The sequence below is a fragment of the Emydura macquarii genome, unplaced genomic scaffold (genome assembly GCF_026122565.2).
Source record: "Emydura macquarii macquarii isolate MOO-44397 ecotype Brisbane River unplaced genomic scaffold, CSIRO-AGI_Emac_v2 contig_3390, whole genome shotgun sequence".
In the NCBI taxonomy this organism is placed as follows: Eukaryota; Metazoa; Chordata; order Testudines; family Chelidae; genus Emydura; species Emydura macquarii.
In genome coordinates, this window is record NW_027133527.1 from 3161648 (window position 1) to 3185728 (window position 24081).

General features: G+C 47.6%; 1 protein-coding gene across 1 annotated transcript in view; it reads right to left on the minus strand.

The window, feature by feature from the left end:
- Nucleotides 1-24081, minus strand: part of CACNA1H (calcium voltage-gated channel subunit alpha1 H) — a 429314-nt gene that overhangs the window by 69317 nt on the left and 335916 nt on the right. The window contains exons 11-14 of the mRNA XM_067534310.1: nucleotides 16166-16317; nucleotides 14641-14826; nucleotides 11618-11735; nucleotides 9100-9255 (exon numbers count right to left, since the gene is read on the minus strand). Of these exons, the coding sequence (XP_067390411.1) occupies nucleotides 9100-9255; nucleotides 11618-11735; nucleotides 14641-14826; nucleotides 16166-16317 (612 nt within the window). The remainder of the gene's footprint in view (nucleotides 1-9099; nucleotides 9256-11617; nucleotides 11736-14640; nucleotides 14827-16165; nucleotides 16318-24081) is intronic.

A 24081-nucleotide genomic window follows, 5' to 3' on the forward strand; every position in this document is an offset into this window, starting at 1 on the left:
TGGCTTTTGGAACAAGCTGGCTTGCTGAACGGAGAGAGTGTTCTTTTTCCTAAAGCAAACACCACATTATTCCCACATGAGGGTCATGTGTATAAGGGACCACCTGCACCGAGGATTGAACCTGTGACCTCTGGAGCTAAAAACCATGAGTTTTGACTACATGGTACCTCCTAGCCCAGCCTGCAGTGGACTTGGAGTATTTCAGCTCCTAGAGAGAGCCAGAGAGCTAGTGTGTAAATGTGCGTTATATTTGGTAGTCAGAACACAAGAGAGTAAATCAAGGGGGTTGTCGGTCATGCTGAGGGGACAAACAGATAGAGGAAAGAGCCAGAATATTATATATTACTTAGTTCCGCCTTGAGTGCAGCGGGCTGGACTAGATGACCTATTGAGGTCCCTTCCAGTCTTACATTTCTGTGTAGGAGATCGATTGTGTAGGGCTTTCATTTGCTTCAGAAGGCCACGGGAAATCAGAAAAGGTACATGAAGTGGGGATGGACTAGTCACCATGGAAAGGTGACAGGAGCTTTAAAGAGCTGACAATGTAATCCAAGGGAGAAGAGGACTATCCTTCAGCTTAAACCTAAACTACAAAGTAGAACTCGGTTTACAGCCCTACGTTGGACTGGTACTTTTACCAGACTCACTTAATGCATCATTATTTGTTCATTATTTGTTCATAGTCCTCATAGAAACATATATGGGGAAAATACGATTTTCCTCTGCTTGCCTCTTTCTTCCGGAATGAAACCGCTTAGAACAAGCAGAATTATTCTGAATCCCCCAGAGAGTTAAAACCATTCCCATGCAGACACACTACAAAAATACCAATTGTCCCACCCCTCACCCAGATTAGCTCATGAATAATTCATGGCCCATTCCTGTGCCCTCTTCCATTGTTTGTCTGTTTGCCTCAATGACAAGAAGTTTAAAGACAAGTTTCTTATCAAAGAGAGGGGGGCTGAGGCCCAGCAGACAGGGATTAAAGGGTGCAAATGAAACAGCGATAGCGTAGCTGCTGACAGAGTTGAATAGGGAAGGCAGGCCTCTCTCCGGTCTGCCTGGGTATGGAGCATGAATGTGGACTTGCACTTGGAAAAAAGCAGATGAATAGTACAAAGTATGACTGGCAACATCAAACAGCTGCATCCCAAGCAGAACACCCAGGCCCGCTGCGCAGCAGTCTCCTGGATTTCAATCAGCTGTCACCTTTTGGCACAGCCTGCGCTCTTCATCTGGAATGGTTAATGACCCACTGTCCCTGGAACCTGCTGAAAATCAAAAGGCAGATGCCGGCGCCCCTCCCCCGGCATACACGGCTGGCGCACGCATCCCGCGTTTTTACAGCATCCTGCGGCGTCTTCTCCGAGGGCTGCGAGGTGTGTGGCTGAGAAACCCCATTGGACCCCGGGATATGGGAGCTTCCGAAGCAGCAAGAGTCATGAAGTGTGGGCAGCTTGGCAGGAATGAAGCAAGGTGAAGAATGATTTTGGCAAAGGCAAACACAGGCACATACTAACACCTATCACTCAAATTCTACCTATCGTAACAAATTCATAGCGGCTTAGGACTTGGCGGTAGAAGCAAAGATAAAACTTGGATCCTGCAGCTCCAAAAAAGAACAGGTTTATCAAAGAGTTCAATGAGAGTCTCATTAACAGTACAGGGCCTATGACACACATTTGAGCTATCCTGATTCCATCTAATGGTGGACAGTGATACACACACGTAACAGTATTATTATTTGTATTCCCACAGCATCTAGGGGCCCCTGGACTCCACTGTGCTCGGTGCTGCACAAACAACAAAAAGACCATCCCTGCCCCAAAGAACTTAGATTTTAAGTACTCAGTTCCTTTTCATATATTACACTCCCACCTCAAGACACATCCAACCAATGGGAAAGTCTAGATCTAAACTTTCATTTATCTCTATTTGGGTGTTAACTCTGAAACCTAACAAAGAATGTTTAGTGACTGGTATTGTTAACTATGTCACTGTGGATCATTTTAGCAGTAGTATCCAGCTAATGTGTTCAGCTAATTGTCTCAGACTGCTTCCCACACCTTCTTAGGTGCCCAGAACTTCAACTGCCCCCTACCAGCTGCCGTCTTTCAAACTACTTCTCTGATGTAGCTGTCAGAGCAAAAATCTGTAGCATACTGAAAACTGATAACATGGAGAGCAGCTTGAAGTGAATTGAGTTTAATATAAAAATAAACAACAGCAGGGCTGCTGCACTGGTTGGGTTATTCATTTTTATGTTTAATTCATGAAAAGCTACCATTTTAAAATGAAATGAATCTGCCTCAGATTTGTCAGCTGGCTGTATCAGAGTCCAGGTCCTTCGGGCCCAGCTTGCTGCACAGCAGACATGACTTTGAAGACAACTAACAGCACAGATCAGAACTCCACCCTGCTTGGACACAGCAGTATAGCTAATACAGATTCTCTATCAGCACTGGCAATTCCTCCGTTGGGGGCTGATCTTGCTTCTTCTGAAGTCTGTGGCCAAATTTCCATGGACTTCAATAGAAGCAGGCTCATGCCCGTTGTACCAAGAGGCAAGCATGTGAAGAGTTGTAGCACCCCCAGCAAAGAGCATGCAAACGTGTATCTCACAGATCTGTGACCCTGAGAAAGCTGCTTTGTGGGTCTGGGAATAACAGACAAGGAAGAAAGATTATTTTCAAACTAGGGCTCTGTTCCACCTGTTTCTATGAATCTGCCTGTCTTGGTCCTTATCAGGAAGCTGGGAATGGTCATTTTAATAATGGAAGCCATACAGATCACCTTAAAGGGGAGAAATGTGACAGTGACAATTCTGGAGAAAGATGTTTCTGGTGCATGAATATTTCAATGGTACTTCACAGTGAACCGCACTGATTTGCCTCAGTGTAATGAAAGCAGAATAAATATGAAAACGATGACGTTTCTGGGGACAAGATGAAAAGTTACCAAAAATAATTAACGAATAAATAAAAGATTTTCTTTCCCCCTCCACACCTTGGGAATTTAGAGAATGGAAATTGAAACCATTCCTCATTTTGTTTCTGAGTTCCATGTTCCTAGCGCCGGCTCAATATTCTAAAAATGTTAAGCAGCTTTTCTGTTCTTGCTCGCCTTGAGATAAAAAAAAAAAAATTTAGAAATCCAAAAATTTGATTAAAACTTTTTGAATCATTATTTTCAACTTGAACGGAGGCTGGACGATTTTAGGTAAGTCTCAAAATCATTTCCATGCACTATTTACTTCATAAAAGCTTCTTGATATTTTATTAAAACAGAAATGTTCATATGCTCCTTTTGAACTTTTAATCAATAGAATAGGGTGAGGGTTTAGGGTTAGGGTTTGGGTGAGGGTGAGGGTTTGGGTTGGGGTTAGGGTGAGTGTGAGGGCGAGGGCTAGGATTAAGGTTAGGGTGAGGTTTAGGGTTAGGTCGAGGGCGAGGACAAGGGATAGGGTGAAGGCGAGGGATAGGGTTAGGGTTAGCTCGAGGGCGAGGATTAGGGTGAGGGCGAGGGTTAGGGCTAGGATTAGGGTTTAGGGACAATGAGTAGATGATTACTTGTAACTCTGAAGTTTCATCTCCTATGTTCTAAGTACATCGGTAACTAGTTATATTAGCAGAAGATAATCGGCCATTTACAACCATTCACAGGTATTTACTACTTAAACTTCAAAGAGCACTACAAACAAAAGTATTCTTACATTCAAAGTTTCATCAAAATGTTCATATGCTCCTTTTGAACTCTGAATCAATAGAATAGGGTGAGGGTTTAGGGTTTGGGTAAGGGTGAGGGTTAGGGTTGGGGTTAGGGTTTAGGGTGAGCGTGAGGGTTTAGGGTGAGGGCGAGGACTAGGATTAGGGTGAGGGCGAGGGTTAGGGTGAGGTTTAGGGTTAGGTCGAGGGTGATGACAAGAGTTAGGGTGAGGGCGAGGGCGTGGGATAGGGTTAGGGCGGGGACGAGGGGTGGGTCGAGGATTTGGTTGAGGGCTAAGGCAAGGGTGAGAATTAGTTTGCGGGCAAAGGTGAAGTTGAGGATTCGGTTAAGGGCGAAGGCGAGGGCGAAGATTAGGGTGAGGGCGAAGGCAAGGGCGAAAATTAGAGTAAGGGTGAAGGCGAAGGCAAATATTAGAGTAAGGGCGAAGGCTAGGGCGAGATTTAAGGTGAGGGCGAAGGCGAGGGCGAGGGTTAGGGCGAGGTTTAGGGTTAGGTCGAGAGCGAGGACAAGGACAAGAGTTAGGGTGAGGGAAAGGGTGAAGGATAGGGTGAGAGCGAGGGTGAGGGCGAGGGATAGGGTAGGGTGGGGGCAAGGGTTGGAGCGAGGGCGCGGGATAGGGTGAGAGCGAGGGTGAGGGCGAGGGCGTGGGACAGGGTTAGGGCAGGGACGAGGGGTGGGGCGAGGATTTGGTGAAGGGCGAAGGCAAGGTCGAGGATTCGGTGAAGGGCGAAGGTGAGGGCGAAGATTAGGGTGAGGGCGAAGGCGAGGGCGAAAATTAGAGTAAGGGCGAAGGTGAGGGCGAAGATTAGTGTGAGGGCAAAGGTGAAGATTAGTGTGAGGGCGAAGGCAAGGGCGAAGATTAGTGTGAGGGCAAAGGCGAGGGCAAGAATTAGGGTGTGGGCAAAGGCGAGGGCGAAGATTAGAGTGAAGGCGAAGGCAAGGGTGAGAATTAGGGTGAGGGCAAAGTCGAGGGCAAGATTAAAGGTGTGGGCGAAGCTGAGGGCGAGTTTTCAAGTGAGGGCGAAGCCGAGGGCAAGATTTCAAGTGAGGGCGAAAGCGAGGGCGAGTTTTCAAGTGAGGGCGAAGGCGAGGGCGAGATTTCAAGTGAGAGCGAAGTCGAGGGCAAGATTTAAGGTGAGGGCGAAGCCGAGGGCGAGTTTTCAAGTGAGGGCGAAGGCGAGGGCAAGATTTCAAATGAGGGCGAAGGCAAGGGCGAGATTTCAAGTGAGGGCGAAGGCGAGGGCGAGATTTCAAGTGAGGGCGAAGGCGAGGGCGAGTTTTCAAGTGAGGGCGAAGCCGAGGGCGAGTTTTCAAGTGAGGGCGAAGCCGAGGGCGAGATTTCAAGTGAGGGCGAAGGCGAGGGCAAGATTAAGGTGAGGGTGAAGCCGAGGGTTTTCAAGTGAGGGCGGCCGAGGGCAAGATTCAAATGAGGGCGAAGGCAAGGGCGAGATTTCAAGTGAGGGCGAAGGCGAGGGCGAGATTTCAAGTGAGGGCGAAGGCGAGGGCGAGTTTTCAAGTGAGGGCGAAGCCGAGGGCAAGATTTCAAAATGAGGGCGAGAGTGAGGCGAAGGCGAGGGCGAGATTAAAGGTGAGGGTGAAGGCGAGGGCGAGATTAAAGGTCGAAGGTGAGGGCGAAGGCGAAGGCGAAATTTCAAGTGAGGGCGAAGCCGAGGGCAAGATTTAAAGTGAGGGCGAAGCCGAGGGCAAGATTTCACGTGAGGGCGAAGCCGAGGGCAAGATTTCAAGTGAGGGCGAAGCTGAGGGCGAGATTTCAAGTGAGGGCGAAGTCGAGGGCGAGATTTCAAGTGAGGGCGAAGTCAAGGGCGAGATTTAAGGTGAGGGCGAAGTCGAGGGCGAGATTTAAGGTGAGGGCGAAGGTGAGGGCGAGATTTCAGTGAGGGCGAAGTCGAGGGCGAGGGCGAAGTCGAGGGCGAGATTTAAGGTGAGGGCGAAGGCGAAGGCGAGATTTCAAGTGAGGGCGAAGCCGAGGGCGAAGATTAGAGTAAGGGCGAAGGCGAGGGTGAGGATTAAGGTGAGGGCGAAGGCGAGGGCGAGATTAAAGGTGAGGGCGAAGGCGAGGGCGAGATTAAAGGTGAGCGCGAAGCCGAGGGAGAGATTTCAAGTGAGGGCGAAGCTGAGGGAGAGATTTCAAGTGAGGGTGAAGCCGAGGGCGAGATTTAAGGTGAGGGCGAAGCCGAGGGCGAGATTTAAGGTTAGGGCGAAGTCGAGGGCGAGATTTCAAGTGAGGGAGAAGGCGAGGGCGAGATTTCAAGTGAGGGCGAAGCTGAGGGCGAAGATTAGAGTAAGGGCAAAGGCGCGGGCGAATATTAGAGTAAGGGCGAAGGCGAGGGCGAAGATTGGAGTGAGGGCGAAGGTGAGGGCGAGAAATAGGGTGTGGGCGAAGGCGAGGGCGAGGTTTAAGGTGAGGGCGAGGGTTAGGGCGAGGAGTTAGGGTTAGGATTAGGGTTTAGGGACAATGAATAGATGATTACTTGGAACTCTGAAGTATTATCTCCTATGTCCTAAGCATATCGGTAACTAGTTATATGAGCACAAGATAACTGGCCATTTATAACCATTCACAGGTATTTACTACTTAAACTTCAAAGAGCACTACAAACAAAAGTATTCTTACATTCAAAGTTCCATCAAAATGTTCATATGCTCCTTTTGAACTCTTAATTAATAGAATAGGGTGAGGGTTTAGGGTTAGGGTAAGGGTGAGGGTTAGGGTTGGACTTAGGGTTTAGGGTGAGCGTGAGGGTTTAGGGTGAGGGCTAGGTGGGTTAGTGTTGGGGTTAGGCTTTAGGTCGAGCGTGAGGGTTTAGGGTGAGGGCGAGAGCTAGGTTTAGGGTGAGGGCGAGAGTTAGGGTTAGGTCGAGGCGAGGACGAGAGTTAGGGTGAGAGCAAGGGTGAGGGATAGGGTGAGACCAAGGGTGAAGGTGAGGGCGAGGGATAGGGTTAGAGCTGGGGCGAGGGTTGGGTCGAGGGCGCGGGATAGAGTGAGAGCGAGGGTGAGGGCGAGGGATAGGGTTAGGGTTGGGGCGAGGGCGGAGATTAGAGTAAGGGCGAAGGCGAAGAATAGAGTAAGGGCGAAGGCGAGGGTGAATATTAGAGTAATGGCAAAGGCGAGGGCGAAGATTAGGGTGAGGGCGAAGGCGAGGGCGAAGATTGGAGTGAGGGCAAAGGCGAGGGCGAGAATTAGGGTGTGGGCGAAGGCAAGGACGAGGTTTAAGGTGAGGGCGAAGGCGAGGGCGAGGAGTAGGGTGAGGGCGAGGGTTAGGGCGAGGAGTTAGGGTTAGGATTAGGGTTTTGGGACACTGAATAGATGATTACTTGGAACTCTGAAGTACCATTTCCTATGTCCTAAGCACATTGGTAAATAGTTATATGAGCACAAGATAACTGGCCATTTACAACCATTCACAGGTATTTACTACTTAAACTTCAAAGAGCACTACAAACAAAAGTATTCTTACATTCAAAGTTCCATCACAATTTTCATATGCTCCTTTTGAACTCTTAATAAATAGAATAGGGTGAGGGCGAGGGCTAGGGTTAGGGTGAGCGTTAGGGTGTGGGCGAGGGTTATGGCGAGTATTAGGATTAGGTTGAGGGCAAGGGCGGGGGATAGGGTTAGGCCGGGGGCGAGGGTTGGGGCGAGGGGGCGGGATAGGATTAGGGCTTGGGCGAAGGCTGGGGCGAGGGGGAGGGTTCGGGCAATGATTAGGGTGCGGGCGAAGGTGAGGGCGAAGATTAGAGTAAGGGCGAAGGCAAGGGCGAGGTTTAAGGTGAGGGCGAAGGCGAGGGCGAGGGCGAGAATTAGGGTGTGGGCAAAGGCGAGGGCGAAGATAAGGGTGAGGGCGAAGGCTAGGCGAGATTATAGGTGAGGGCAAAGCCGAGGGCGAGATTTCAAGTGCGGGCGAAGCCGAGGGCGAGATTTCAAGTGAGGGCGAAGCCGAGGGCGAAGATTAGAGTAAGGGCGAAGGCGAGGGTGAGGATTAAGGTAGGGCGAAGGCGAGGGTGAAGATTAGGGTGTGTGTGAGGGCGAGGGTTAGGGTTGGGTTTAGGGTGAGCTTGAGGGCTTAGGGTGAGGGCAAGGGCTAGGACTAGGGTGAAGGCAAGGGTTAGGTCGAGGTTTAGGTTGAGGGCGAGGACAAGAGTTAGGGTGAAGGCGAGGGATAGGGTTAGTGCGGGGGCGAGGGTTGGGCCGAGGATTCGGTTGAGGGAGAAGGCGAGGGCGAAGATTAGGGTGAGGGCGAAGGCGAGGGCGAAGATTAGGGTGAGGGCGAAGGCAAAGCTGAGCTTTGAGGTGAGGGCAAAGATTAGGGTGAGGGCGAAGGCGAGGACAAGTTTTAAGGTGAGGGCGAAGGCGAGGGCGATGATTAGAGTAAGGGCGAAGGCGAGGGCGAAGATTAGAGTGAGGTGATTGGACATCATCGAGTCCCTTGGTTTGTACACTGTTATAGCACTTGTTTTTTGGGTGGAGGTACATAAGAACAGCCATACTGGATCAGACCAATGCTCCTGTCCCCAGTAAACTGCCCCAGCACTTGCCACCAGAGACCATAGGTACGTTCTCAGGGCAGCAAGCCTGTCCCACCGTTCACACTGCTGTGGGCTCACCCTATTTTTAGCACACTCGCTCGATGAGCGCTCGCATGTGTATATCTCCTCTAGCTGGGAATCTACATCCCCAACTCCAGGTGCAGACATGTCCGCGTTGGAGCTGCAGGTGTAAAATCCAGGTTGAGGTCATACCTGCACCAGCTCTAACCACGCTACAAAGGGAAGCATAGCCCCCGTCCTTCAAGCAAGCAGCCAAGTCTGTGCCTCAAGTCTCAGAGGAGTTCATACTCGGGGCGATTCCGTTTACATCTCCAGCTCGAAAGGTAGCCATCCCTTTAGTGACCTGCCCAGGGTCACAGCAGAACCATCCTTCCAAGGATGGAATTATCAGACCTTGCTACGCATCACAAGGGCACCTCATCACATGCTTGATCACGCCTGCTGTGCTTACACCAGTATAACTGCATCCACACTAGGACTTGTACCAGCAGAGCTATGTCAGTAAACCCACCCACCAGCTAGCCAAGATAGCTACACCAATATGACTTTCAAATGGAGACCAGGCGTAATTCAATGTGGCCCTTTCCCCCCCTACAAGCACTGGATTACCAACATCCTGTCTCGTACCAGCTGGTGGGCCTGGGGTGAGGGTCTGTTACTGTTCTGGTCCTTGGAGGGTTGTTTAGAGATAGGCTATTTCTCTACTGATGAAGAGTCCATGGATGGCATCCGGCTGAACCCCTGACCCATCCCCTCTGTGCGGCTTCCAGTTCTTGGCCCTATTGCTCGGTCAAGCCCCCTTACCTCTGCTTGGAAGCCTTCTACCAGGATGGCAACTAGGAGGTTGAAGAGCACGTAGTTTCCGAAGGTCATCAGGGCCACGAAGTACAGCGCCGCCCACGAGGAGGTAGATGCCATGCCATTGTAGAGGACCACGTTCCAGTCTTCCTGGGTGAGGATCTGCGGGGGGGTGGGGAGGAAAGGCTTTCCAGTTACTCCTCTCTGCTTGCCGGCAGCAGCTGGTTTAAAAATCCACATTGAATCACTGATGTAGCCTTCCTTCCTTTACAACGGCAGCACCCGCTCTCCTGGCTGACTGGCTCCCAGCCCAAGAGTGAGAGATCTAGCCAGATGAGACCGCAAAGGATCTCTTTATTGAGAGCTCATCACGGGAGAGAGATCTGAAAGTTGCGGCTTCCACCCGAGACCCTCTTTTTCTCTGGCTCCCCTTTCAGCTCACCTAGGAGTGCTATTACCCACCAGGGTTGCTAGTTCAAATCTCAACTCTGGTGACATATTGGGTACACAAGCAGAGATGTCTACCACTTGGTGGGGAGGTTTCCAAATGATTATTCTGGTGATCAGCTATCTGTTGATTGGCCTGCCATGGCACCATCAGTTTTGTGCCCCGAGATGGTCTCTCTTTTCAGGGCCATGATTTCCTTTCACCAGAACATTTTTTCCTCCTCATGAGTTAACTGGAGTTGGAAAAAAACCCCAGGTTTTCCATACAGTCGTTGACATGAAGGGTCTCCAGAAACTTAGGAAAGGAAACGAGTGCTTGTTGGGTGGGGAAAAAAAATGATAAACTGGCAGGAAAATATATTTCCTTTGCAAAGACAAGTCTGACTATCAGGGGCCTTCATAAGATTCATTCAAGATATTCCTAGCCTGACAATTTTCCCATAGCTGAAAAAACCAGGGTTTAAAAAACAGAAAAAGATGTTTTCTTGCCCTCCATTAATCCAGACTCTACAATGAAGATGTCCTCTAGCACCACTGTAAAACAGGAACAACCTGTTGGTGGCATCTGGGGGTGGGAAAACATATTCAGCTGCATTTAGTGCTGTGCTTCCCATCAGCCCTGTGCCTCCCATTAAGGTTACTATCCTTGTGCATCACGCAAAATCTATTTACACACATGGCTTTGGAGGTTAATACACGAGCCACTATTAAAAAAGTATGAACCTTATGAAAGAGATGTCAATTTCCCCTTGCAGTGAATTAAAATCCATCTTTGTTTATACAGGGGACAGCTAACATTCTGCACTGTGGAGAGTTCGGATCAGTTTGCACATGGACTACCACTTATTTAATAAAGGTGCACCTGTCCTGTTCCTAGAAATGCTGCTCAACATTCCTGAGCTCTCCTCCACTATATACAATATATGTCCTTTGGTGCTTGTAAGGGGGTGTTTAATATAGTCACTGTATGTCCCATTATAAGAACTGATTTCTTAAGCAGAAAGATAGCTAATGTTACGGAGAGATACTTTCCTGGAAATAGTTGCTTCATTGCTCTATTGTGAAATATACGAGTCATTCCAATGATATTTTAGGTGTTATCTACGCAGGAAAGTTGGCTCGTTTACATAGAGAATTTTCCAGTCCTCTGCCTTGCTTTTCTTTTCTGTCACAGTCTTTACCAGTCCAGCAATCCTCATACCAAATCCACTGTGTGTGTAGCCAGCAGTTCCAAAATTTGCTGAGCTAGATTGACTTGAGATAGTCTGTTCATTTCAAATTCTAAAACACCATATTGTTTAAAAATGTGAATTTCAGTGCTGAAGGAAGGTGTTGGATTGGTATCTTTGGAGACAGAAATCTTATGTCTATTCACGGAACAGATACAGCACTGATAATGGTTTTGGAAGCCTTCTTCACCATGACCTATGTGTCTCAAACTGACTTGTATAAGGATTGCAGCTGGGCAAAATTTCTTGGATTAAACTTTTGCCAAAAAAATGTAGTTTTGGGTCAAATGAAACATTTAACGAATTCATGTTGAATTTGCTGAAATGTTTCGGTCAGGGGAAAAAATTCTTGCAAAGTCAAAACATTATACTTTTTATTTCAAATTTTGCCTTGATTTTTTTAGATCTAAGGAAAAAACAAAGGTTAAAATAACCCCGAATGTGGAACAAAATGTTTCATTTTGGGTCAAAGTGTTTTGAGTGACCTGAAAATTTTCCCCCTATTTTTAGTTTAATCAAAACTGAACTGAAAAATCTGTTATTTGCAGAGGTGTAAGAATATGAAAGTGCTGTTCACGTCTCTATTCCTTCTCAGTCTTTGGCCTTTGCTAAGAAGGGAGATAGTTACAGTGGTGGTTTTGTGACAATAGCATCTGCCCACTCAGAGCCATCCTGAGACCAGTCGACTCATTGGGAAAAACCACTCTTTCATGGTAAATTTGACCAACTAACTCTGTGATGCTGTTTCAGTCCACAAGGTCTATGGTTATTAGAATAAAGCTTTTGACAAGCAACAACATTTGCCTGCTTGATGGACAATAAAACTCATCAGCAGTCCCAGATCTTACCTGAAACACGGTCACAATGGCCCAGAGTAAGGAATCAAAATTCTTTCTGTCTGGAACTGTGTCCTCCGTATCAGTTTTCAAGCTAAACTTGCATCCAAAAAGATGCATGCCGAGAATGCTGGAGAGGGAAAGGAAGCGACATAGAAGACATCACTGCATGAGACACATGGTTTTAGGGAGCATCTTAGCACTTTTGGGGTCACTTTCTTTTCACAGCTGCACATTTTGTGTGTCTATAGAGTGCTCTCTCTGCTCCTGCAGGCAGGAAATGGGACCTCCTTAGTGGAGGACACTGACTACAAGGTAAATCAGAGCACAGGTTTGCTGTATGCAATGATAGAGCCTTGCCATCAGGTGAAGGCAGAATAGCATGACTTAGATATAACTTTTGTCCTTATGTTTCTGCATTAACTCCTTGGTGAACAATCACCAAATGGAGTGGTTCTTGAGGCCCCTAACACTAGAATTATAGAGGGTTGGAAGGGACCTTAAGATGTCATCTAGTCCAACCCCCTGCTCAAAGCAGGACCAACCCCAACTAAACCATCCCAGCCAGGGCTTTGTCAAACCGAACCTTAAAAACCTCTAAGGATGAAGTTTCCACCACCTCCCTAGGTAACCCATTCCAGCGCTTCAGCCTCCTAGTGAAAAAAGTTTTCCTAATATCCAACTTAGACCTCCTCCACTGCAACTTGAGACCACTGCTCCTTGTTCTGTCATCTGCCACCACTGAGAACAGCCTAGCCCCATCCTCCCTGGAACCCCCTTTCAGGTAGTTAAAGGCTGCTATCAAATCCCCCTCATTCTTCTCTTCTGCAGACTAAACAAGCCTAGTTCCCTCAGCCTCTCCTTATAAGTCATGTGCTCCAGCCCCCTAATCATTTTCGATGCCCTCTGCTGCACTCTCTTACATCCTTCCTGTAGTGGAGGGCCCAAAACTGGACACAGTACTCCAGATGTGGCCTCACCAGTGCCAAATAGAGGGGAATAATCACTTCCCTCCATCTCCTGGCAATGCTCCTACTAATGCAGCCCAATATGCTGTTAGTTTTCTTGGCAACAAGGACACACTGTTGACTTATATCCAGCTTCTTGCACACTGTAACCCTCAGGTCCTTTTCTGCAGATCTGCCATTTAGCAAGTTGGTTCCCAGTCTGTAGCAGTGCATGGTACTCTTCCGTCCTAAGTGCAGGACTCTGCACTTGTCCTTGTTGAACCTTATGGCTCAATCCTTAAATTTGTCTAGGTCACTCTGTATCCTATCCCTACCCTCCAGCATATCTATCGCTTGGTGAGGATGCAATCCACCCCATCATCCAGATCGTTAATGAAGATGTTGAACAAAAATGGTCCCAGGACCGACCCCTGGGGCAGTCCTCTTGATACCAGCTGCCAACTTGACATTGAGCCATTTCTCACTACCTGTTGAGCCCGGCAATCCAGCCAGCTTCCTATCCACCTTACAGTCCATTCGTCCAAACCATACTTCTTTAATTTGCTGGCAAGAATACCGTGGGAGACCGTATCAAAAGCTTTGCTAAAGTCAAGGTATATCATGTCCACCGCTTTCCTCACATCCACAGAGCCAGTCATCTCATCATAGAAGGCAATCACATTGGTCAGGCACGTCTTGCCCTTGGTGAATCCATGCTGATTGTTCCTGATCACCTTCCTCTCCTCCAAGTGCTTCAGAATGGATTCCTTGAGGACCTGCTCCATGACCAGGCTCTATGATTCTATGACCAACCATGTCCCATAGATTTTCCCAGAGAGGGATTTTCTATGGAAAATGGACCTTAGAGCTGACTTGACCACTTCCAGGAACTTGAGAGGGTATCTCAATCTTTATGACCCATTCAATCCTTGTTCTCTTTGTTGATATTGCCAAGGCGGCAGTCAACTAGCAGCATCAGCAATGGTGGCCATTCCCCCACTTTTGAGTTCCTTAGATCAAAGCAGCAGAATAGATATGTTGTCGGGAACTATTCTGCATGACATCAGGATGACAAATATACAATATGCATAACAAAAAAAATGAATGACATTAGACAGAAAAAGAATAGAGAAAACAGCTTGGAATTACACTAGCCAGTGTACATAACATAACAGTTTACATAATTTGCTTGTGCTTTCTCAGTATTTAATAAAAAAATATCTTCCAAGATGTTTGCCATAGGTATGGTGGCAAATCCTCAGTTGGTTTACTCTGAAGCCGGTGGAGCTACATTCATGGAAATATGCAGATCTGAACCATCTGAGAATCTGGATGGTTATTTCTGGATGGTTACTTCTACTTTACATGCACAGATGATCCCATGGTGTTGCTGATAAGTGACTTTTGGTGCTACATAGCATGTCCACTACCAAATTAAGTAAGACCAACAATCCATTTCATATTGGCTACTAAACAGTCACTGGCACTGACCCCTACTATTCTCTACAAGATTGGATAGGTAGCCCTTGAAACAAAAAAAATCAGGTCAACTGCTCATTTTGTTCCCATTCTCCCTCCGTAGTTCCGTTCTTGCTTTTCTGGATCATCTTTCATCACTGTTAACCTCAGTCAGAGTCAAACCCAGGATTGGGGGTGGTGGAGGGCTGCATTCCCTATTATCATTCCCTGGAGCCATCTATTTTCCATTCAATCACAGATTAGTGTTAAAAAAAACAACTCCTTGACCCCCCTACTTCCTCCCTCTAAAACATGAAGTCATCAGGTTCCATTTGCAGACAACTACCTGGGTTTAAATGACATGAATGGGCCTCTCAGGAACGCTGGAGTAACGGTTTTCCTGGAAGCCTCTTTGTGTTTTGCATTTGTCTAGAGAATTACAGGATCGCATAAAACACTGAGACCTCAAAAGGAGGTAAATCATTGATTGAACGTCTGCCTGCCAGTCTATTGTGAGCACGTCTGTCATCTAGGCTGCATGACAAACATGCGCTATCGTTATCCTAATTTACATATAATTTAAGTAAGCCATACAATTAATCCAGGGAGACAAGTAGCAGCCGCAGGTACCTGAAAATAAAGATGAAGAGCATGAGCAGCATGCAGAAGGTGGCCACGTTATCCATTGTCTTCATCAAGACCACCAGCTGGCGGCGAAGGGCGGGCATGAAGCGTACCAGCTTGAGGACCCTGAGCAGCCGAAATGTTCTCAGCACAGAAAGGCCTCCATCGGATTGACCAATGATCTCCCAGACGCTATGGGAGCACAAGAAAGAAAACAACAAACTCACTATCCTTGTCCATCTCAGAGCAGTTTGATGTACAGTACAATAAAACTGGAGTTAACTGGATTGTGGGTAGCTCACAGGGTGTCTTGCCCAGCCTGTGACCTGAGAGCAGAGAGGACTGTAGGAAGAGATGGGACTTACAAAGGTAGTGGGTAAGGGAGGGGTCAGCTTGAATATTTGCCTCTGCTGCTATGGTTTTGTGGGATACCCTCCTTCTTGACTTTGGAATGATCTCAGAATTAGCCCCCTTCAATATATATGCTTAAGCTATTTCCTCTATAGCCCACTTGGTGTTGTTCAACCTGCTTGTTTTCTATGGCATCTAGCGATGAAGTAAATGATTTAATGGTGTTCTACATGCATCGTTGGTTTGCACCATTGCAAATCAGGGATGGGCTAAAGCCACAACATTTAGATCAGGATTTTGGAAGACTCAAAAATTCCAGGGAGTTCAAACATGGGGTTTTGAGTTCAGATGATTATGACAGAGAGAGGGGGCCAGGTGTAAAACTGGGTTTGGAGTTTGAACCATTTCAGAGTTTGGAGTTGTTTGGATCTGGGACTTTGGTCTGGGTCCTGCTCTCATTGTCATGACTCATTTCAAATCTACGGGCCCACTTGTTGGTTGGTATAAAGCGGCATCCCACCATGGACATCAACAACACTATCCTGATTTACACCTACTGAGGATCTGGCCTGACATTTTTTCCTCTCCAAATTAGAGAATGAAGTTAGCAGCCTTGAAGCTCAGGGGTTGGTTGGTACTGCCAAGGCTGGTTACAGCATGGACTGATGCAGAAGAAGCCTCTCCCGCACACACGTGTCAGCGTCACCTACCCCAGATCTGCAGCACTCCTACCATTTGCCCTTGGATGGTGGGAGCCCTTTGTCAGGGACACCACACCAATGACCTATTTTGTCCCACCCTCTCACAGCGTTGCCCTGTTCTTGCCTTTCCAGGTCATGTATTCATGTATTCATTCTGGAAAAACACGTGCTGCTGCACTTGAGTAGTTAACGAGTTCTTTTCTCAGAATTGGCCCTGCTGTGTTTCAGTGGGAAAATTCACCACAACGCCAGAGGTGCGGCATAAATAGAACTCATCTGTCATGTCCATTTAGTTTGCACAGCGCTTCTAAAAGATACGACCCTAAAAGGCCAATACGATCATATAATATTAATCCCACTGAACTGTACATTAACACCAACCCACGTCACTCATACCCCCTGTGTGACAGGACTTGTCTAAAATCTCCTGGAGCTACTTGGAGGCGAATGGTGGAAAATAGCATGCAGCCTGCAGTGACCTGATGATGACTATGATCCCGTCGAAGATGTTGTATGGGTTCTTGATGTAACCAAAGATACCAAAGGCAAGGAGCTTGAGAACCATCTCCAGGGCAAACATGCTGGTGAAGACAATGTTACTGATCTCCAACGCGTTGGTCAGCTCATCCGGCTACAAGACAGAAAGACACATAGTCAAGCTGATACACTGAAAGAAAGAAAGAAACATTGATTTTTTTTTAAATTCCCCCTGGTGTAAACACTCATTGCCTCGTGGAATTTATTGCACTGCTTCGCTTTGCACAAGAGGTCACCATCTGCGGCCACAGAAGAACTGTGTGAGCATGGATATTCCCAAGAGGGGCAGTGCATAAGAACAGGGAGGACAGTCTACCAAGGTTTTTAATGGAGCAAATGCCCTTCTATAGCACCTGCAGTAATGACACTCACGTTGTGTCCCAGCTTAACAAGATCTTTTAGTCAATGCACTAAAACTAAGCATTAAGGCAAAAAGATAGCAGCTTTGTAGGATGTGCCTAGCCAGGCCAGAGGTCTATATGTAACAGACTAAATGCTGGGAAAGAGTTCTGTCCCTGTATGCTCTGAGTATAGGGTAAGTGGGGCTTTTCAAAAACACCCAAGAGAGTTAACAAGCACGAGTGCCACTGAAAGTCAATGGGATTTGTGTTCTTCGCAGCCTTTGAAAATGCCACACTAAAAATCTAGGAAGGTTTTTTGTGGGTTGACTCTTGGAGTCAATGGGATCAATCCTTCCATTGCTTCCATTGACTCCAAGAGGAGTTGGAGCAGACCTTGTGCGTGAACTCAGATCCAAGCCGGAGAAAATTGATCTTTCCAAATAAACCAACACTCGCTCCAAGTTACAGCCTTTAGTGCAAACCCTTTACAAGTTCCTCTCTCACCAAACCTAATGGGAAAGAAGGGCCTGAGGTAGATTTCCTCACTGAAATGACTTCAAACAAACAGTTCAAGGAATTGCAATGCACATGTCTAAAGCTAAACACCAGGTGTTCTGCAAAAGAAAGAGTCTTTTCCATTTCCTCAGTGCAATAATCTTGTCTAGGAAAAGGGGCTATTTTCATATGTAACTCATCTCCTGTCTGGTAATAGCTTTCTTTATTTTTCATGGTATGTTAACAGCTGGGAGGTACTTGAAGTGATTATTGCATTATCAGAGATTCTGAAAATGGCAGATTCTGAAGACAGGAGTTAGCGCAGCATAGAAGAGACACGTTTAATTCAATGCATTGTATATCAAATACTCAGCAACCAGTCAGGACTGGCAGGGGTTAACTTGGATTCAGTGATAGCCGGGGAGATCGCACCCCATCCAGGCTGGTTATACCATCAGGCAGCTGCAAATTGACCACTAGAACAACTTACCAAGAGTCGATTCTCCATCACCGGCAGTTTTAAAAGCAAGAGTGGATGTTGGTCTAAAAAATCGGCTCTAGGTCAAACAGAAGCGAGAAGAAGTGCCAGGAAGTACTATGCAGGAGGTCAACTAGATGATCACAGGGATCTAGGAGTCTATGAAACCACCTTGCATTGAACAAACCATTCAGGGCAATAACCCACTATGTGTTCAACCATTTATCCAACAGAGACCATCAGCACTACCTGTCCTTAGTGTTTCCAAACCGCCCCTTCATCATCGTCAATACACACCCGGCTTGCTAAGATATATTAAACCCTCACAAGAGATCTGAAATGGGACTGTAGCAGGTTCGCGCAGGCCCCCCTGCTGCTTCGGCCCTCTGCGCCCACCAACCACGCACAGACGTCAGCTTCGTGCTCCCACCGGCGCTCTTTATTTACAACTTATATCCCACCACTACTTGCTAATATACAGTTCGGATTACCAACCCCAGGGGCCTCACTGCTCCAGCCACTGATCAAGGGCGCCCACCCTCCTGCTGCTGCAGCTTCTCCCTTTGGTGGCTGTTTACCTCCCCTTCCTTCCTGGAGCTTTTACAGTGCCTGGCCTAACAAGCCTCTTCTGTGCAGGGCTTACTCAGCCTTTTCCCTTTCCCTCTAATTAGGGCACCAGCACTATGTGGGTACTGGGACGTGGGCGGGCACAGCTAAAAGCCCCTCCCCCAGCTGAAGGGGAAGAGCTACTGAACCCGGGACTCAACTAATTATGGGGGACAACGAAAAAACAGGGACGGGCATGAAGGTCAAAGGGTTAAACAAAGGGAACCTGACGGGGGCACCGAGCAGAGAACCCCAGACAGCGCCCACTGCTCCTCAAAACTAGCCAAGGAGTCAGCGGATGAGGCCTAGAAGAACTTTGCTCAGAGACGCGATCGGACGGAGGAACGGAAATAGGCCCCGCAGTCGCTGAGCCACCTCCTCAGCCAGCATCCTCTCCCCGGTGCTGTAGATGGCCACCTTGGCCAAGGCGAGGAGGAGGTTGATGAGGAGGTCCCACAACTTTGTGGGGCCACGGATGGGGTGTGCACAGATCAGAAGGTGTGGGGAGAAGTGCAGCCAGACCCTCAGGAGGAAGTTCTGGAGGAGTTGGAACAGGAGATGTGGGGAAGGTTTACTGCTCTCCACCCAACTTTCTTTATCTTCACTCTCCAAATGGAGTCAAGCCCAGCTTCCTCCTACGGGTGCTGGGCAGTGTAGACCCCCAGACATTTCCGGTATGAGGGGGTAGCTGGATTAAAATGGTCACCAGAAGGAACTGAACCCCAGAGCATTACTTACAAGACCGTGCTACAATCTGAAGGCAGCAGCTTCCCCCCCCATCTCCCAGGGCGTTCAGCTGCCAAGTGCTGCAGAAGGACACACAGCTCAGTGAGGGAATCACACTGGCGTTTGTCACCTGCCACTGAAGAAATAAAGGTGGGTCTCTAATTTTGTTACACCAAAATATCATTCATCAACCCAGGCGCCTTCCCTGTCCTGCCCGCTGACAGTGCCTGGAGGGGAACTTCCGCTGGGGAACGACTTCCAGGTTGCAGCGTGCTTGTTTTCTCAAGGGGCAGAGAGAAGGAAGGGCCTGGTTTGCGCCTGCTGCTCAGACGTGAGTGGGTCACACATCCCAGAGAGCCTAGACGTCTCCGTGGTTCCACCCCTCTGGCTCTTTGGGTATGTCTGAGTTGCAGATCAGAAGCGTGACTCCTGCGTGCGTAGACACCCCAGAGCTAGCTTGGAGCTAGCTAGCCTGACTAACAGCAGCGGTGAAACCCTGGCAGCCTACGTTAGCCTCTTGAGTACAGACCTGAGATCTTGAGAGGGCTTGGAGAGTCTGTGCTGCTGCGCACGCTGCCACAGCCTCCCAGCTGTCACCACTGGCGGTAGCTAGATTGAAGCTAGCTCAGGTACATCTCCACGTACTGCAGTCGCACCTCGGACTGCAGTGTGGACAAACCCTCACGCCCCAGGAGCTGGGACTCCCGAATACTAACCACTGCTCCCCACCCCTTGGCTCTCTGTAATAATGATTAGTGATGGGCTATCCTGACAACGACTCACCCTGGCCCGCCTCCCACGCCCCGTGTACGTATACAGTGAAATCAGACCTTCTAGGCTCAGACCTTTGGATCCATCTCAAAGGTCAGTCCCTGCTGCGGCAGCAGGAGGTGAAAAAACCTCACAACGTCATAAGGGTGTGAATTCTGCCCTGACCCTTTCAGGACATCAGGCGACATGTAGCAGTTTGAGACTGATACGAAGTTGTCCCTCTGCCAGCGTTAGGGATAATGAAATCACCCAGCAATTTTTAGTGATCCAGACACAGTATTGGATACTGTGGCCTCTTGCAGACATGAAGCTCACAGCCCAAATTCTGCAGATAAAACTGTGCACGTGTCTGGGGGTTGGTTAAATCATACAAACCTTTTGGAATGTCTCCTCCAATTCTTGGGGTATGTGTGTTTGGCTAGCTACTGCTCCCTTACTTGTCTGCACTCTCGTCCACCTAGTAACCTGTTCCTGCTCTCTTATGAGCAAACTCATTGCTGACCAGTAACATGATGTAAAATCAGATTCGCCCCTTTCCTCTCCCTTCATCTGTGCCTCTACTTCTCTTTCCTCCCTGCTTAGATCTCAACTCTAGGTAAATTCATGTAAGGAGTAAAGACCTGTGGCATCTCAGGAACTTGATGGCACATCACACACACACAGCATCAAGAATGTTGTGCACTCACGGTCTTTCTTCTCTGCACAGGGAGAGTGTCTATTTTACAGGTACCTTCAGATGGGAACTGGAATGCACCCAAATAGGGAGAATAAAAGGAGAACCATGGGCTCTCTGCCAAGTTAGAAGGAGTCTTTCTAGCTAAAACCAAGCCTAACCCAAAATTCTCTGTGGTCTCCTTGCCACTCTAACAGGAGCTGCCAACTCCCATGGTTTTATCATGTGGCTCATAATAGTTATTGTTTTCTTACAGCCCCGTCTGCTGGAGTCATGTGAATATGAGAAAAATCTCAGCATACATGAAAAAAAGTAGGGTGCTAGCCTTTATGGTTGTGGAGAAAAGCTTGAAAACGTTGAAACCTAGATGCTCTCAAGAAAAAAAAAAAAAAACCCTTTCAAAAAGGCAAACAAAAAGAACCCAACATTATTTTAAAAAAAACAACATAATTTTTAAGCCAACCTCAGACTTTTTTGTAACCTGACTCTTGATTTCTGAAAGCCTGGAGCTGGCAACACTGCAACAGATTAATATGCGAACACTGCTGCTCGAACTCACTTGCCAATTTGCGTCAACATTTTGGTACCACCTCTTCTTATTCTCAAGCGCCATAACCTTTTCTTGAAATATCAGTGCTGAGATTGCACGACAAAAGATGCAGTGGTCTCTCAAGGGAAACTAGCACCAATGAGATCATCAATAACTGTAATTAGAAGTGGATCTTCTAGACAAAGCAGCAATGCCTCTGTAAAGCTGATGGGCAGCCTAGCTGACTTTGCAAAGCCAGCTGTGCTTCAAACCAGAGATCTTCATTATCCTTTATTACTCATATTTGGTGTGAGGCAGAACTAATGCAGTGATAAGGACTTCTGTAATGAGAGACGTTTAGATTGCAATCCCACAATGACATGGACACAGGAACCAGCAGGCAAAGACAAGGATGGATGGCCCAGAAAGCTAGCTAAAGCTGATGATGTGAGTTTTTGTATTACAGAGCGGAAGTTGCAAAGCAGAGACCAGCATCATTGATATTGCCTTTAAATGTAATTACCCCCTTTCACCACGAACTGGAGCTTAGGAAACAGCCTGACATAGGTATTTGTATATGGTTTGTGGCTTATAGTGCTGTTCATCTCCCACTTCTCATATCCCCCAGTGAGCAAAGATCAAGGAGGAAGGTTATGGCAGAGATACACAAAAGCAACACCAATTTGGCTTTCCGTCTTCAATCATCTTCCAGGCCAGACACAAGACGAACCGGACCAGCCACTAGAAGTCACTGTTGCATCACTCAAATTCAGCGGAACTGTAGACGTGGGAAATTTTTGACAGAACCATTTTTCACCAAAAAAATGCTGATTAACCAAAACCAAATTTTTTTGGTTAGTTTTGGATTCAGTTCTGATGAATTTCCTGACTCAAAAACATTGGAAAAAAGTTTCCATATTGTCAAAACATCTCGTTTTGACCTTTTTTTTTTTTTTTAAACGAAAAGTTTTGTTTTTTGGTTCGAAATGACTTTTTGATTCGAAATTTAACTTAATTGATATTTTAAAGAGGTGAAAAAAGAAAAAAAAACGGCGAAAAAGCAAAATGAAATGTTTCAAAGTTTGTGAGACTAAGCATTTTGATTGACCCACGCTGAAATGTCGTTTGATTTGTCAAGACCCCGAAAATTTTAGAGATTGACTTTTTGTCCTGATTTCGTCAGGACATTTTTTTGAAATCTCAAAAATTCATATGGGACAGGAAAAGTCATTCCCCCCTAGCCCTACTAAACTACCATGTGGAGGACATCAAAATGCCCCTACAAAGAGAGAGAATAGCTTTGGATACCTCATCCTATTTTTTCTGCTGTAAGCTGCCCAGCTCTGCAATCTTTCAGGCAGAGGAAAGGTAAGCTCAAACTGAGTGATAGTCACCCTGTGGCTTGAGAAACACACACACTTTGAGGCTCGGCACACAGCTCTTGTGGACAAGTTGAGTCAGAGCATCTCCAGCTCTCACCAGTTCTCAGGCAGACCCGCCGGAGCAATGCTGCCCTTACTGCAACATGACCCGTGCACAGAAGTACATGGGGTGCTAAACAAGTAGATTAGGGATCCCTGCCAATCCAGAGTCAGGAAGGGGAAGGGTGACGCCCTTCACTCCTATCAGCCAGGAGCGAGCCAGAGAGAGGTGTCAGATGGAGTAGCAGAGAGGCACAAATGGATCGTAGTGGGACATTCTGAGGGTGCATTGGAGCACCGCCTCGAGACGGGACACCTCATCGAGACGGCGTCGGGGCATCTTGATGCAAAGAGCCCAGCAACTCCTTTCGATGACCCAGTGGCCCTCAGCTCCATGAGGCTGTCACATGACGCCTCGTCTACCCTGGCGGCAGCGCACGGGGTACGTGTAGCTAGACTCCATGGAGAACGGCAGGCTGCATCCACACTGCAGCATGCAGCTACACATGGCAGTGGAAGTCTCTGGCAGGGAGTTGTTGCTGCAGCCTTCGCGGGACGCTATGCTGCAAGAAAGAGCGGCGTACAAGGGGGAGGCAGTGTGGGTATGGAAAGAGCTGTGTAGGGTATATACCTTAGGGTTTTGGCACGTCTGTACTCCGCGCAGCTAAGCGGAACCTCACCATCTACATTGCTATTTATACCTGTGCTAGGGGGCACGTAGTGTCTGTACTCTGAGTGTAGACCTGTCCTAAGGCCGATGGGTTAAGCAAACCCCAAGACAGAGCATCATCCTGGCTGACTTTCTGCAAACTGCCGTGCCTGCAGACACAGCCTAAACTCAGTGACTAAGTGGAGATATCCAGTGGGACTGTCAAGGAGGTCACCATGATCGAAGATTCAACCCCAAACCTTGAGTCAGAACCCCTTTGAATTTCAGAAGTGTTTGGACTTGAGGCCCATGAACCAAGCCCACTCTTACAGAAGGGATTCAAACCTGGATGGGACCGCCGTATATTCACTGCTGTTATAGACGAGGTTTTTGTTGAACAGTACAGAGAGCGAGTTTCCCACCATTCAGCCCCTTGAACCTGCACCTGCTACCCTTGCTAGCCCTGATTCCAGCCAAAACCTAACCCAGGAGCAACCGCTGCCACATTTGCTCGTGCTGAAGGTCCATATTTACACCACATGTGTCTACAAGATATTGAATGGATTTTAAACTGGATTTTTTATTAGCAACGAGTCAATCCCAGAAGTTTCAAAGGTTCATTTCGGGGTGAGATAAACGGCCAAAGATGAGACTAGTTCTCTAGCTAGCTTGGGTCTAGAAACCTTGGAGGAACAAGCGCGCTCTCTCAGAAAAATCTTTTGCTTCATGTTTCACCACGGGAGAGTCTCCTTTTGCAGCCTATTTGGAACCAGGAAGTTGGGAGAAATTGAATAATGAAAAATCCAATCACAGTCCAGCATGGGAGTGGCTAAGATTAATGATGGCACTCCAGCGGCAGTGGCGTAGGAGTCTGAAGATCAGGAGCTATTCCTGGCTCTGCCACTGATCAACTATGAGACCTCAGGCAAGTCACTTCATCTCACTGCACCTGTTTCCCCTCCCACTCTTCTACCTGTCTATTGAAATTGTAAGCTTTTCTGGGAAGGGACTCTCTTACTCTGCTTATGTTTAGCATCCAGGTCAATGAGGCCCTAAGTTTAGCTAGGACACATGGGTTCTACTGCAATATAAATAATAATCCAGCAGGGGGATAAAGCCAACACATGGATTCTTCCACTGAAAATGTGTTTGGGTGACATTTGCAAATT